This window comes from Micromesistius poutassou (assembly GCF_964030765.1).
Source record: "Micromesistius poutassou genome assembly, chromosome: 14".
NCBI lineage: Eukaryota > Metazoa > Chordata > Actinopteri > Gadiformes > Gadidae > Micromesistius > Micromesistius poutassou.
The window spans coordinates 9707259-9723703 of record NC_140284.1 but is presented as its reverse complement, the minus strand read 5'-3'; the positions used below and the strand labels follow the sequence as shown (position 1 = coordinate 9723703).

Genomic DNA, 16445 nt, shown 5'->3' with positions numbered 1-16445 from the left:
AGGCGGGACATCCGACCTACTTCTATATCTCCTTCTGCTAACCCTAACCCTATTTTCTGAAATTGCTTCATCAAAATATGTTTTCTCCTTGCTTTATTATTCTTGTCATGTTCTATTGATCCATCGCTCCTGGGACTTGTAACTGGCGTCCATAGCTCACATGAAGCAAAATGCCGGAAATGGCATTGGGGTAGACCGGTGTAACGCTACAATCCGGGTTCTTCACTCAGTCAACATCCCACTGTATGTGCGCCGACCTCAGGCAGCCGCCGCCGCTCCCTCCTTTCACAAATACGGAAGCAGCATGGCGTCGGACGGCAGCAGCAACAGCAGCAGCATCCCCGACAGGCAACAAATCGCCCGGCAACGACTGAGGATAATCGCCGGGCATCTCCAGAAACCCCTGGACCCCTCCGACGAGGGCATCAGCGTCCGGGAGTGCAGCGCTCCAGACAACCAGCCCGGCGACACGACCACCAAATCGGTGCCGAGGCGGAGGTGAGCTGCGACCCACCGGTCTCACCGATGGATGAGCCGAGGGTCCAATTCCTTCCGTGAGGGTTTTGAGTGGGACTAGTGCTCCAGGATCCACGATGCAAGCGCACAAACCCCACAGAAATGCGTTGTGTGCATGATTTGTTGTGGTGTTGGCTGCTTGGCAGTATTGTGGTGGAGCTGTCTGAGCCTGGGATCCTGCAGCCAGGGGAATAATGGCTCGTTGTACCAGTGGGTGCGGTTGGATTCCTTAGGTCTGGTGGTATCGCGGTAGGGGGTTCAGGTGATAACATTCATCAGGTGAATTGTAGTTCATGTGAGCGCTGTGCGGATTATTATGAAGGCGTGAATAGTATAGCGCTGTGTGACGTGAGAGTGCATGGCTTTGGTTTGGGGTTTCGCTTTCGGATTGGTTGTTATCAAGCGGCTGATATATATATGTGTGTGTGTGTATATATATATATATATATATATATATATATATATATATATATATATATATATATATATACACGATATGCTACTCTAACCATACGTTGATGCATGACAAATGCAGTAATGGTGTGTTATTATGGGATGCATTGCAGTTTCACCCTCTTTCGTTGTCAAACGTGTTTGCGTGTTGGGTCTCTGCGTCTCCTTGCGTCGCAGTTTCGCAATATCGGGTCGTTTTTAAAGACAGTGTTGTCTGTGGATCATGTTAGTGTGTTTCGATGATATTTTGACGTATTAACCTTAACTTAATTCGTGCAATTCGCAACAATTGCCACAGATGTCAAACTTTTGCGACTCCTGTTGTGATCTGATTGGCTGAGAAGAGCAGTGGTCTGACTTTCCACCCATGAGGGGCTGGTCCAGTTCTGACGGGGAGCAAATGTGTGCTGACATCTAGTGTCAGACTGGGAACATAGGATTTCCAGTATATATCCAGATTTTTGCTTTGGAGACACATAATGTAATGTTACATCTCCTCATCTAACATTAGGCCTCCATGACATGACATTAGGATTAGTCCCTTGTGGCATGTTGTGTCTTGGAGGACATTGTGCTCCCAGCAGAAGGCAGACTTTCTGCCTCAGGGTTTGTTTACATATTTTAATCCGTCTGAAACAATGGGGTCAACCGGAGATGACTGATAAGTTACGTGAAAACATTCACAAGAAGCGTTGGTTTTCTAGTGTTATCCTAAATAGCAAGAAACTATAGGAATTGGACTATAAGAATTGGACAGTTATGCTACATCTGCAGACAGGACAAGTGGCCATTGTGTGGCTGTCAGTAGGAACAGCGGAGTTGTGAACCGTTCAACCGTTCTCTCTATTTGTAATAGAGATTAGTTGTGTTAGGGCTCCACCATTCTCTCTGTTTGTAATATAGCTAAATGTAGATTGGTTTCATTGGTTGTTGTTATTGTTGCTATTTATTGTCTTACCACATAGAAATGCTTCCAAAGATTATCCAGCCATGTTATAATCACCTTAGAAATCGCACAACCGTTACACAAGCTTCTATCTTACATCTTTAAACCTGTTTCTAGTCGTGCATATCCATTCTAGCTTTCAGTATGATAAGCTTTTGGTATTTTTAAACAATTGCAATGATTTGCTGGGCTATTCATTATTTAGGGTCATGCATTCACAAACGTTTATTTTTTTTGTTAGTGTGGTTTCATATGTCCTGGAGACTGTACATCAACCCAATTTGTAGTGTTTTGGGAAGTGTTATCAATGTTTCCAGCCATTAAACTGCCAAAAACCTAACCCTGTTCGATAGTATCCTCTTAGTAACCTGTCCCCCACGATGGGGAAGTGAGTCATGCTTCCTTGCAACAACGGTTTTGCAACAGTTACGACTATTTGTATGTAATTATGTCGCTCTATTGTACATAGCTTCAGGGTATGTGTTGCCGGTTGCGGGCTTACTTCAGTCGTTTTCTTTAAAGACACAATATAAGTTATTAATCCTGGGCAGGGAATCTGGGACTGCCTAACCCCTTCATCCGATGTGAATCGATGTGCAACTGTTACGTTTAGAAGGGAGAGCGAGCTTCTATCATACATCTTTAAACAGGTTCTGTTCTCCCTGTTTGTTTAAATTGTACTGTCGTACTGGTCCAGTCTAGATTTTGGTATGATAAGCTTTTGGTATTTCTAAAGAAGTTGCAATGATTTGCTGTGCCATGTATTCATACATACTGTACATACATACATACATACATACATACGACTCTACACAACAAGCCAGTTTGTTGTGTTTTGGGAAGTGTTCTCAATGTTTCAAGCCATTAAACACAGATCTATACTGTCCTATAGCATCCTCTTAGTAACCTGTCCTTCACAAAGTGAGTAATGCTTCCTTCCAGCTACTGCTTTGCAACAGTAACCACTATTTGGTTTCAAAATCTCCCACCATTGTACGATAGCTGCATGAATATATCTTTCACGGGATGCTACTTTATTCGAGTAATAACAGAGTTTCCCACTCAGATCCCAATTTTACTGAGTGGGTTCAATCCCCAATAACCTTGAACAAGGTTACAATTAAAAAATATATATCCTTGGGTAACTTTTTATGTGTAAATATGACTTATTCTTATAATGACTTATCCTTTCTCGTTTTATCATTTATCATCATTGTGACTTTAACACTTTAACACATGCCAATCTGTTCTCTTTAATTCATCTCTCCAGGCAGGAGGTTATGAAGTGGAATGGCTGGGGCTACAGTGACTCCAGGATCCACTTCAACAAGAAAGGCCAAGCAGAGTTCACCGGCAAAAGGTACACAGAGATATCTCAGTCCATTCCTGAAGGGCTTGTATGTCACAATGCATCATGGGAGTTTTTGGTGGCGATTCTCCGCCATATTGAGAGGACTGAAGAGATTTGTACTGTCAAAACTTTAATCAACACAGAATGTAGAAGGGACTGACGTTGGTTGTTTACACAGACCACCTTTACATTTTCATCCCTGCCATAGCGCCGTATACTGTCACCCTCCACAATATGATGCTACTGCCACCTAGTGGTTGACATTTGAATTGTTCGTCCATCCACAAAAGTCTGGGCTTTGATTTTTTTCTGTAACTTAAGACTTTTGTTATTCTTATTCATATCTACTCTTGTTTCGGCGGCTATGATTAGCGCATGATACTACCTGAAAGAAGCCTATTGTTTCTGTGATTCTTTAGTGGTCGAATGTAGTTAAACTCTCTGCATCCACTGCAAAACAACAGCAGAGACTGCGCCATGCCCTCGCTCTGTAATCACGCCGTGTGACCTTAGAACAGACGGCCTTGGATGCCAGACAAGTAAACACGAGGTACGAAGTACACATTTTGTGCGTCAAGCTGCCATTTCAGCTGAAAAGACGGGCCTCAAACGCCGCTGGGTTTGTTGGCTGTTTTCTCGAGGGAAAGTCTGGGTGGGCAGCATGCAATAACAGTGGCCCGGATTGAATGAAAGAAAAAAAATCCACTCCTCCATCTCCTCCTCCTCCTCCATCTCCCGATGCGATAGAGGCTTTTTCATTAAAGAATGTGTTCCTTGGTCTCTCGGACACAAAGGCCGGCCACTGTCCCCCGATGGCCCGGCCCAGCCTGTGCCAGCAGCTCAATTATACAGGGCCTGGCTGGAGCCATCGCACCGACGGCGCTGTTGACCACAGCCTGGCGTGCTCTGATGATGTCCTTGGGCTCCGGCACCCACACTCCATTCTTATTACCCAGCCTGGGTTCCAGCTTGCTGGTAGAAGGAGCCGCTCCAGAAGGAGCCTTGGGGAGGCTTCATAAGAGGCTTTCCTCATGCTGGGAGCCGGGTCCAACCGAAGGCTGGGCTGCTGGGTTTTTAATTATATTAACGGCGTGTGTTATTAACCCCATGTTTCTTCTGTTCCAGGTATAAGCTAAGCGGGATGATTATGCCAAGTTTGAAAGAGTGGTTCGAAGGGACGTTTGGAGCCAATATCCAGCATAAAAGCGTTGCATCAGTGAGTGCTGTTCCTTCCCATGTGGTTCTTGTTGTTGTTCTCTCCCCGCCCCACACACCACTGCCTTTCCTCTATTTATTTACATTCACATTTACATTTAGGTAATATAGCAGACACTTTTATCCAAAGCGACTTACAATAAGTACATTTGACAGAAGAGAGACAGCAATATATCGCTGTCGGTACAGTAAGGATGTTCATAGAACCAACTGCCAAGCACTAAAAATTGTTAGGTTAACCCATTCCCCGTATACCAGAAAGATGGCTGGGATAAGATGCTGCACAATGCTAAGTAATATTTTTAAGTGGCAGGACGTACACCATATAGTACATACAACAATAGGTGCTTTAAGAGGGGTGTGTGTGTGTGTGTGTGGGTGGGGTGAGGCAGCGCAGAGTCTAGGTGAACTCTGAACAAGTGAGTCTTCAATGAGCATATGGTAGCAAGTGAGTATTCATCTAACAGACGCGTTCTTCCAGCTGGCCCCGAGCCCCGGCTCCGTGAAGCCCCCCGCCCTGAACCAGGCGTTCGTGGAGGAGCTCCAGTCCACGGGCATCCCCTTCTCCTCGGACGCAGAGGACCGCGTCTTCCGGGGCCACGGTGAGACCATGCGGGGCCCTCCCAATACCCCGACAACCCCCGTTGTGGGTCTCAAATGTTTTCAGTTTTCTTTCTTTCCTTTGTTCTGATCTTTGCTCTCGAACCTGTGTTCTCTCTCTGCAGGGCACTGCTTGCACGAGATCTTCGCCCTACGAGAGGGCAAGGTGGGCCGGGTGCCGGACATGGTGGTGTGGCCGAGTGAGTTGGAGGAAAAGGAGGAGGGTGGTGTAGAAAAATGGTGTCTCTATCTCTTTAAAAAAAAAAAAAAAGTTTTACTTGGTTACTTTTTTCTCCTCCCACACGGCGCAGCACGCCCCTCCACCCCCTCCCCCCCCCCACCCCCTCCCCGACCCACGCACACGCATGTCTCCCAGGCGGCGGGTGTGATTTAAAGGGTTAATCTGTGCAGAGGCGAGGGGGGGTTTTAATATGCATGAGAGCAGGATTAATAAGAAGCGTCGGGGGGAGGCTGGGCCGACACCAGATACTCTGCGCCGGGCCAGGAGAGAACAACCATGAATTATGGGCGTGAGATTGGTTTGCCCCGGCGCTGTTAGAGGCTGCTGCTGCTGTTTTTTCCTAATCGTAAATGAGTGGAGGCTGATGGCAGGAAGTTGATTAGCAGGTTTCTCAGCAGAGGCCGGCGGATCCGCAGGCTGGAACTGTAAACATTATTCGGAACAACAATGAATTCCAATTGTTAAATTTTTTTTTTCGGCCAAACAACTTTTTTTTTTTTTGCTTCCAGCAAAATTAAAACAAAAACCAAGTTAAACTCTAACCGTGTGACTGTTTAACTATCTGATAAATCTCGATGAGTCTCGTGGCTGTGCTGCATTCCTATGGGTCTGCTGCTGCAGGGAAGGTTAGTGGGGGAAATTGAAGTTAAACCCACAGAGCAGTAGGCACCACACCAGAGACGTGGACTCGCTGCCCCTGCTGCTTTTAATATTCCTAATGCATGATGTGCATCCCAGTGACTCCTCGCGACAGTTGGATCTGGACTATGAGGCAATACATAAAAACACACACAAAAAAAAAAAAATCAGGAAAAGTCATTCAAAGAGAGCAATTAATTCCCCCCCCCCAATATAACAGGCGGATTTCTGTCTTTTACACTTAGCCTTTGGTTTTATTAAATTTGTTTACACATGAATACAACAAGAGCCTAACTGTGATCACGTGACTCATCTAGAGGCCAGAAGTACTGTGATCTGTAAGGCCGATGCCTTTGCACCAAATCGGACGGCAAAATGTGTTTAGAAAAGGGTTAAGGTTAAGCCGATTCCTCTGCAAGCTCCCAAAGCACCCTGGGTCGGCCGAGCGGATCCATGTGGGCGGCCACAGACGCTCGAGAGAGAGAGAACGGACGTGGGAGCTGAGATTGGCCACAGCGGACTCCCATCGATCCAGGGCATCCCACCTCACAGTCACAAAGACGGTGGCTTCATGCTTCTTGGCTCTCTCTCAGAAATGCCCCCAGGCAGACAAGAGGCACCTTCAGCCAAACCGCTGCCCCCCCCCCCCACCCCAGCATCACCGTGCCCTTTCCTCCAAGTCGCCCGGCACTGATGGCGCAGGCCCTATGCATTTATTTATAGTCCTTACTGGAGCCCAGGGCCTGTCTGTCCTTGGGGTTCTCTCCGCTGCAACAGGTGTACACCGTGTGATGTGATTCAGGGCTGTTTACATTTAATCGCCATTAGACGATGAAAAATGATAGCGATGACTATTTTCTTTAACGATGTGTCTCATTGGCACGGTGTGTCTCTTTGCACTTTGCAGACTGCCATAACGACGTGGTGAAGATCGTAGAGCTGGCGTGCAAGCACAATGTTTGTTTAATACCATATGGTGGTGAGTAGTATTCTTTCTGCTATTGCGTGTCTATTTAATCATTAAGAATGTGGTATTGACACATGCTGTTAGGGGTGTGTGTGTGTGTGTCGTTAAATTTCACCGGCTCATAATGTCGAGTATGCAGTTAATTCCTTTACTTATAAAATCATAAATATCCCTCTGGATAAGTGGGTGTGCTACCTGCTATGCAGAACAGGGCGGGGCTCCCTACCCCCGAAATGAAGCCCTCAGGGCGAATGTGGTGAAGGAATAAAAGCACCAAAGAGAGGAACAGGTCCATAAAGCAGACACAATGGAGGGAATGGCTGCCAGTGAATATCAGGCACATCAAAAGCAACACCGTGAGAAGGATGGCTTCCCATTCCTCCGACACTGCTCCTCTTACCTGCCGTCTCCATCGCTCCTGTGTTCGCCTGGAATCAGGCCTCTACATCCCAATAATATATAGTCATATACTTGGATGGATCATTTGGAGAACGTTTAGAGGCCGCTTTGTCTTGTCTGTGCTGCTGTGGTTGTTCCTATGGTCTGTATATCATCATAAATACATCACCATATATTTGGATACAGAAAGCGCAGAACGTTTAGTGGCTGCTTTGTCTTGTCTGCCGTCAACGTCTGCCCGTTCCTGTGTTGTTTTGCTCTCATGCTGTTCATCATCCTAATTATATCATATATTTGAGATGCATCACTTGGAGAAGGTTTATTAACTGCTGCTAATGTTGGTGGTGTGGTTTTGTGGCTGTCGTATACATCATAAACACATCATCGTATATCTATGGCGAGGTATAATCCCCAGAGTTTAGCGACTGCTTTGTCCTGTCTGCTGTTGATGTGGTCTGATGTTGCGTCGTGGCCTCGCCCAGGTGGGACCAGCGTCTCCAGCGCTCTGGAGTGCCCCCTGGAGGAGACGCGCTCCATCGTATCCCTGGATACCTCTCAGATGGTAAGCAGTCCCCGTTCCCCTGGTTCTCTGCCCTCTCTGGCACTCCTGATCTACTCGCCACCTGCTAGAAGGTGATAGAGGGCGGTTTTGAAGATCGCTCTTTATCACTACAACACAACTTCACAATCGCAATGATGGAGTGTGAATTGTTGTTTAATAAGTAATTGTGAAAGGGTTTGTCGTTACACAGGAATGTTTGCTGTGTTTGAAACTGCCAAAGCGTTTATGTCGTGCCCGACCTAACTCACTCACCTAAATTATGATTTGAACCTAAATCAAGGTTTACCTCTGTTGACTCGGGATTCCACAGTACTACAATTCTCCGGTCCTAAAAAAAAAACCCTCCCATGATGCAATGCACTGCCCTCTGAACACACACGCGGCTCCTCAGCCCCTGGTTACATTGAGCGTATCACGATACCACACGGCGAGGGGGACACAAGTATTTCTTCCTACTAATAAATTGCAATTTCACATCTACACCTAAACCAGGATATGCTCTTTGGGTAATCAGCCAAACAGGGCGATGAGCAATTAGAAACACGAACACGCGTTTCCCTCGGAGAAGACGCCGTGTCTTAGTCTCCCGGCCCTTTTGAAGTGATGCCTGTCCATCGATTATATTTATGAGCCATCTGGCCTCCACCAGTCAACCATTTTGGCGCGGACCCGACATGGACGCCGTCACCGTGTGCCGGGGTTCAGGGGTCAGAGTGGAGGGGGGTTCCAGGGGTAGAGGAGGAGGAGGGGGTGGTGGGGGGGGGGGGGGAGCAGATGAAAGGAGCGGCTTGGCAGGAAAAGCAGATCTTTTACGGCCTTCTGGAGAGTTATTGATTCCAGGTGTGAGGGGGTCTGCATTGGGGGGCTGGGAAGCCTGCCCCCGCCGCCGTTAAAGTAGGAGGGCTTGTGTGTCGGGTTGAATGGTACATGACGGTTAACCTTCAGGGACCGGGGTTACTTGTGTTAGCTAGCCTTAACCTTGCAGCCCCCCCCCCCCCCCCCCCCCTACCTCCCATGTTTCACCAACATGCCCGTCCGTCTCTGTGCGGGAATGCTCTTCCTATCCTAGGATCATTGTTTGATTATCAACAAAGTACGAGCTGCCCTTCGTCGCTGACCTTGCGGGGGAAACCGTGTGTGTAAATCTAAGAGCCCCTTCTCTCTCTCTTGGACAGATCCCTCCCTTTTCATGACGCCACATCAAAAATAATCTATTTTATACGGACCGATTAGTCGGAGCGATTAAGGCAAACGTAATCAGCGGAAAGTATTTTCTTGGTGCAAAACTCCTAAAATCTCACAACTTTTCCTTCCTCAGATACCGCCCGTTGGCGGTTTTAGCGGGTCCCCCCCGCCCCCCCCTTTCGTGCTCCACGGCATTAAACAATGTTGGCTGAATCTCTCGTAATCAAACTTTATGAGCCACCAGACATGTCTTTGTTGTTTTGTTTTGTTGCTCTGCAGAACCGCATATTGTGGATTGATGAGAAGAACTTAACTGCCCACGTTGAGGCCGGCATCGTCGGCCAGGACCTGGAGAGACTGGTGAGTAGTTTGCGTTTACAATGGTGGCCGTCGTCGTTATAAAAACGCTCAACGTTCTAACGGTTACGTTAAAGGGAGAGAGGCTAAACCCGCCAAACATTCTGCCTGTATTGCGTTTTTTCCGGTTAACTATATCCCCAGGTTTGTCCGTCGCGGTGGGTCTGCTGTGTGGGTTCACAGCGACTGCCTGCAGTGTGAAGTGAAACAGGAGGAGAGCATTAAAGAGCAGAGATAAGTGATGGAGGCAGCCGATGTGAGCAGATGGCACCATCAAGTGCATGAGCTGCATTTCAATCAGACATACCTCTGCTGCTCAAGGGGGGGGGGGGGGGGGGGGGGGGCTTTGACAGAGCAGATGGGCATGCGTTAAAAAGTGCCTTACGGGGGATTGGTGTCATAAAACACAGACTGACATTATACTCCCTGTCACACAAACCTCTCGGGCCTGCTGTGTGTGTGTGTGTGTGTGTGTGTGTGTGTGTGTGTGTGTGTGTGTGTGTGTGTGTGTGTGTGTGTGTGTGTGTGTGTGTGTGTGTGTGTGTGTGTGTGTGTGTGTGTGTGTGTGTGTGTGTTACCTGGCGACGCAGCCATGGTTGTGTGTGTGTGGTGTAGGGGTCCCATGGGGGTAATATGTTTGTGTGTGCTCCATCTGAGGCAGCGACGAGCCAGGCCTCCCCCAGAGCTCTGTTCTGTTCCCTACCAAACCTCCCAGTCCGGTGGTCGCCTGATAAAGCAGCCAGGAGGAGAGACGTAAAGCCAGTATACTCCTCAAAGTCCTTTAATGCCGGCCCTGCAGGGCGGTCTTCAGAATAAGTACGTAGGGTGCGATAAAATTAAAGTTGAGGCAGAAGATGCAAATCTACCTCCCTGATCTACTCACCACCTGCTAGAAGGTGATAAAGAACGGTTTGAAGACGGCTCTTTTATCACTGCATCACGACGTCGCATCGCAATGACGGAGTGTGAATTATCGTGTCTGTGTTCATGTTGTTTTTACGCTTATTGTTTAGTAAGTAATCGTGAAAGGGTTTGTCATTACGAGGGGACGTTTGCTGGGTTTGAAACTGCCAAAGTGTTTGTCGTGCAAAACAAAGTTTTGTCACTCACCTAAATCACAGTTTAACCTAAATTCCGGTTTACCTCCGTGGACTCGGGAGTCCACAGTACTACAACTCTCTCTTGAGTCCTCTCAAAATGGCCGAGTATTGCCCCCCCCCCCTCCCCCAAAGAACTCCCATGATGCATTGCGATGCTCACACCCTGCCCTTCCCCTCCCTCAGCTCGGCGAGAGCGGCTACTGCACGGGCCACGAGCCGGACTCCATGGAGTTCAGCTCCCTGGGCGGCTGGGTCGCCACGCGCGCCTCGGGCATGAAGAAGAACATCTACGGCAACATTGAGGACCTGGTGGGTGCTGACCTCCCACCTGTTGCTCTGGCGGCACCCCCCCCCCCCCCCCCCCTCACGGGTCACTCAGTCACTCAGTCACTCAGTCACTCTGTCACTCAGTCACTCAGTGAGGGCTCCAGTGGCCCCAGACGTGTGTGACCTTCTGTCCTTCAAACTTCGTGTCCTCAGATTCTGGTTGAACAATGTTAATATATTAATATTTGACAGCATTACGCACAAATGCATGCATGCACGCACACACATACTAATTTTCCCTGGTCTGATGTTTGAGCGCGTGTGTGGTTTTCGTGTGCGTGTGTGTGTGCGCGCAGTTGGTCCACGTGAAGATGGTGACTCCGCGGGGGGTGATGGAGAAGAGCTGTCTGGTGCCTCGTATGTCCTGCGGCCCGGACATCCACCACTTCATCCTGGGCTCAGAAGGTACTGTGTGTGTGTGTGTGTGTGTGTGTGTGTGTGTGTGTGTGTGTGTGTGTGTGTGTGTGTGTGTGTGTGTGTGTGTGTGTGTGTGTGTGTGTGTGTGTGTGTGTGTGTGTGTGTGTGTGTGTGTGTGTTCTGTGATGTAGTAACAGAGGAGCCTAACAGCAGGGTGATTCTCACGGCTGGCAACGTGTTTAACATTAACCAGCCGTGTGTGTGTGTGTGTCCTGGTTAGGCAACTGCAAGTGTCCTCCCCCTGTGCTGTAGCACGATGTCCTTGTGTCGGCCCACAGAGAATAGTCCTGCCATATGCCAGCTGCCCAGAAATGTGTGCATGCAACACACACACACACAGCGAGGAGGTGCTGAGACTGTTGGCACCGCTGTGTTCAACAGCTGCGGTGGTGAACTCTGCGTTTGCCCTACAGAGCTCACTACTGGCTACTTGGGGATGACTGGTGCACATCTCCTCTGTAATTCATCTCTGTGGGTGTAAAAGGCCCATCTGTCAAAGGGCCCGACCAAATGTGTCACGTTTTAAAGTGTCAAATTCGTGCCTGGAAACTGAAGCCACCGGGGTATATGTTCCGGTCAGTGTGCCTCCGTGTGAGGGCTGTTGGACAGACTTTGGAGTGTGTGTAAATGAATGAATGAATCATACTGCTTGACATTCAGCGGTCAAACATTCTCAACCACAATGTGCCGCAGCCAATGCACCTGTAATGTGTAGTTTAAAGCCCCTGGATCGAAAGAAAAGTCGTCTTTAGAGTTAAATGTGTCACTCTACTGTGGAGAATATATATGAGAGAGAGAGAGAGGGACACATACACACACATACGCAGAGGGAAACACATACAGAGAGTGAGATACACATACATAGAGAGAGTGATACAGAGAGAGTGATACAGAGAGAGAGAGAGGGAGATCTTGGGAGGCCTAATGGTCATCTGCCTAGAGGTCACTGCCATATTGCTGTGGTGATAATCATCACTCCGACCACCGCTCAGCCCAGGACTCCCACTCAGAGGAGGCCGGGCGGCTCGCGCCCGACACGCAGACCCGGCGACTCCGCTCTGCATGCAAAGTGGAACACATCCATTTCCAGGGAAAATTAGCACAAAAGCCTCCGGTGTATACGCAGCGAGGGTCTCCTTATCGCTCTGACCTTGGAAATGGCCTGAATGCAAAGCATCCCCACCCACCCGCCCGCCCACCCACCACTCAGTGGAGCTCTGATTGGAATAATCAATATTAATCACTCCCTCTCACGGGGGGGGGGGGGGGCGGCGGCTAAGGCCGGCCGATGCTAATTTAGTGTTGTGGAAGGTGGTGCTGGGAGCGATGGTGCACTTTATCCCGGAGCTTAGCCCCCCCCCCCCCCCCGCGGTAGCGGGGCTGTCGTCGGGGGGCCGGTGGAATCACCAGTTGTGTTAGCGGTGGAGGCGACGGAGCTCGGCCTAATTAATCCACGTCAGCCCAGAAACGTCACTTTCACGGGCACGAGTCACAGTAGTAATGGATTCACGGTCCGCACCTCGCAGTTCCTGACGTCTTTGTAGTTAAATACCTCTCTCTCTCTCTCTCGCTCTCCGCCGTTTACTCTCTCCTACTCTCTCTATCTCGCTCTCGCCGTTTACTCTCTTCTTCTCTCTCCCTTTACCTCTGCTATTCTGTCTCATTCTCTCTTTGCTCCTCTCACTCTCACACTCGTCTTTCTAAGCCTGTCCTTCTCTCCCTTCCTCCTCCATGGCTCCTCCTCCTGCCTCCCACCCTCCCTTCCTATCTCCCTCCCCCCCCTCACTCCTTCCTCCTCCCTGCGGTGGCTCCTCCTTCAGCGTTGGAACAAACCAAATTGCCCTCCTGAGAGGGGCGAGTCAGGGAGGCGCTACAGATGTTTCCACCGCGCCGTAATGGAGTGTTCCCTCGTGTTCCGGGCCGGTCCGCTAGGGAGCAGCATGTCACATAGTGTGTCATGTCGGAGCAGTCATTAACCAAGCATCCCCCCTACCCAACCCCAGCCCCATCCCCACCACACCCCAGTCCACAACACTAAAGATGTTGACTATGTGTTTCCTCAGTGTAATACAACGCTTCACTTTCATAGAGCAGAACTGTGCAGTAATATACAAAAAATGGTAATGCTTTACAAGGGGTACATTAATGAACCCTTAATTAACATTACTTGATGCAGTAATAAGCATTAACTAACCGTTAATAAACACTTAAATAATTGTCTAGTTAACTGTAATGGTGTTAATGTATACATAATGTATACATTATTTAATAGGGTTAAGTAATGATAATCACCCCAACCCTAACTCTAACCCATATGCTAATGCGACAATGCTAACAACGCGTATTCCTAATGTTAATTAATGATTAATTAACGCACCCTTATTGTAAAGTGTTGCTAATAATCAGAGCAGGAGGCAACAGATCATACACAAGGCTACGGTTCAGAGATAAACGCGCCAGGAGCCGCGTTTGGTGACGGTTCGAGTCCGCTGCCTACTAGCATATTGTTGCTGTGCGCCGCATGTAGCCGCCGCCGCCGCCACAGAGGCTGTGAGCGGCGTCATTAATGGAGGGAGTATCGTTGCCCTCTGACCTGCGCGTTTCCTGTTTATCCTTCCTGATGTTGCTCATTAGCCCTGATTCATAAACATCTTGCCGCTGCTGGCACCAGCCCATGGTTTTAATAGGAGTAGTAATTATATACGTGTTGGGTGTATCCAAAAAAAAAAAGCCATCTTGGAGTCGGCCTGTTTTCCTTTTTTTCCCTTCCCCCGCTGCTGAATAATGAACCGCTGGCAGAGTTATGAAAGCATTTAATGACATCACGGGTTATCGCTGTTTGCTTGTTAAGATAAGACGTGTCATTAGCGTATCTCTTGCTGAGATTTTTTATTGTTATATTGGCACCTCTGTGGCCGAGGTTATCTGTGAACTCTAGCCCTGAGGCTGCACTATTATTTCCTGAGTGCAGTATAATCACCACGAGGTCTATATCCATCTTTGAAACGCATAGTTGCTCAGGGACAATTTTAGTTATGGAGCTACGTTATAGAATTGATCTGATACCTGAGAGTACTTTGAGCAAAGGCCAAATAACACTACAAACTCCATTACACGTGCAAAGATCCTCAAAGATCCACCATTCTCCTCAGCGTTGACCACTTCATATGCTTCTCTGCGGAGGTTCAGGGGTCAAGTTATATCTGATTGGAGGAGCAGGGAACAGGCAAAAGTGTTTTGTTTTTGACAGCCCAGCTCAATGCACCGGTGAACTCAAAACACTTTATTCTCACTACTACGATATACACCAGTGTATACCTATTTAGCAGTGCTACTGAATGGTTTGCAGACCTGTAAGCTGTTCAGCTTAACCCCTGCTCACTCCTTAATCACCCGCTCCTTACTCGATTCATTCATTATAGTCTAGTCTATAAAGGACTACACGGTGGGTTCATGTAAACGCTGGGAAGCCATCCAAGCCAATTTCCCCCGTTGTGATGGAGCTGTACCACATGGGTATGTGTCCGACCGCCCCCCCCCACCCCCCCCAGACCAGATCCGGGGTCATGAGATCGTCTCGTGTTCCCCAGTTACCCCACATACGTGGGCCGCGGTGTCAGGCCCCAGCAGGCCTTTGATACTGGCCTGTTCCACCTCTCCACACTGGAAGCTGATAAATCTCATCTGCTCCCCCGTGGGTTGTGTGGAAAACCCGGTTCTCCAAGGGGGAAACCTGAGACCCAGGTCACCAGATGGACCCGTTTGGCTGTGCCACCGCCTCTCCTCTCCCCCCCCGCCCCCCCCCCCCCCGACCTAACTAAAACAAAACATCCTTCCCTCTTCCCTCTTCCCCTCCAGGAACCCTGGGCGTCGTCACCGAGGTAACAATAAAGATTCGGCCCGTCCCGGAGTACCAGAAGTACGGGTCGGTGGTGTTCCCCAACTTCGACATGGGGGTGGCCTGCTTACGGGAAGTGGCCAAACAGGTAACTGCGGTTTCCTGCTTCCTCCTGGCCTTGTCATAAACACTAGAGAAAACAAACACAGCCAGTCCTGACTGCACTCGGTCGGTCTGTTATCTTTATTATTGTAATGCTGGGTTTATGGTCATCGGCGTGGAGGACACGCTCAGGCTGATGTGAAGCAGCCCGTGTGAAAGCACCCCGCTGGCCGCGCCACGGTGTGTTTCTCGGCAGTTGTGACGGCGTCGCTCTGACGCCCTTGAGCCTTCACCCAATAACCACGTTGTCATTTGATCCACGTGTTGTGGTTCTGAGCCGCGTTGCGCTCACGTTCCGTCACAACACAGAGGAAACAAAACGCCAAGGTCACAGAGCCTGTAATCGCTGCTCGGCTTTTTTATCGCCTTGTTTTTGTTATGGTCTTGTTTTTTTGAGGGTGTAAAAAAACGTGAATATTAACGCCGCTAATACAAAAGAAGGGTCCCGACGTGGGTGACCTCTGTTGATTTGAGTTTTTTTTGTTTACCCCACAGAGGTGCGCGCCGGCGTCCATCCGCCTGGTGGATAACGAGCAGTTCCAGTTTTGGTAAGTTTCATTAGCCAACGCAGGAATCTGCCCCCGAGCCGCGGGTCTGACCTTGGGGGGGGGGGGGGGGGGGGGGGGGGTGCGAGGTGTGTGGACGTGCTGGGAGACCACTCGACTGATGCGTTGATAGCGCTCTACAGGCATAATTGTATAGTTAATATTTGCGCTGCTGTCCGACGGCGGTCCAACACATTAGTTTCTTGGCCTCAATTTCCGTCTATGGAAGCTCTAGAATACACACACACACTCGTGCCCTCACATAAAGGTGTGCATTTGAGGTCCTGTTCTACAGACTCCTGAACAAGGAAGGAATGTCTTACAGTTGTCCCGGCTTCAGGGAGGAGCCTGTGGAAGGAGTGTGTTACAGTTGTCCCCGGCTCCATTGACAACCTTGTGGAAGGAGTGTGTTAGAACCCGGGTCACACACACTCCTTGCCACACGGTCCACATGTAGCCCGTTGAAACCGCTAAACCACACCTCATTCAAAATGAACACGTTCATCTCGTGGAGGAACTCTATCACGTTGCTGCCACATTTATCTGACCATAAACGTGCACCAGGGTACAGCACTAGGGGTTCCCAAACCTTTTTTTCTCAAGCCACCCCTTTTACCAAAAGGGG

General features: G+C 49.0%; 1 protein-coding gene across 1 annotated transcript in view; it reads left to right on the top strand.

The window, feature by feature from the left end:
- The first annotated feature begins 234 nt into the window (after positions 1-234).
- Positions 235-16445, top strand: part of agps (alkylglycerone phosphate synthase) — a 23767-nt gene continuing 7556 nt past the window's right edge. The window contains 12 exon segments of the mRNA XM_084478942.1: positions 235-498; positions 3186-3275; positions 4392-4482; positions 4963-5083; positions 5207-5281; positions 6869-6940; positions 7810-7889; positions 9354-9434; positions 10715-10840; positions 11155-11263; positions 15134-15261; positions 15771-15823. Of these exon segments, the coding sequence (XP_084335068.1) occupies positions 305-498; positions 3186-3275; positions 4392-4482; positions 4963-5083; positions 5207-5281; positions 6869-6940; positions 7810-7889; positions 9354-9434; positions 10715-10840; positions 11155-11263; positions 15134-15261; positions 15771-15823 (1220 nt within the window). The 5' untranslated portion in view covers positions 235-304.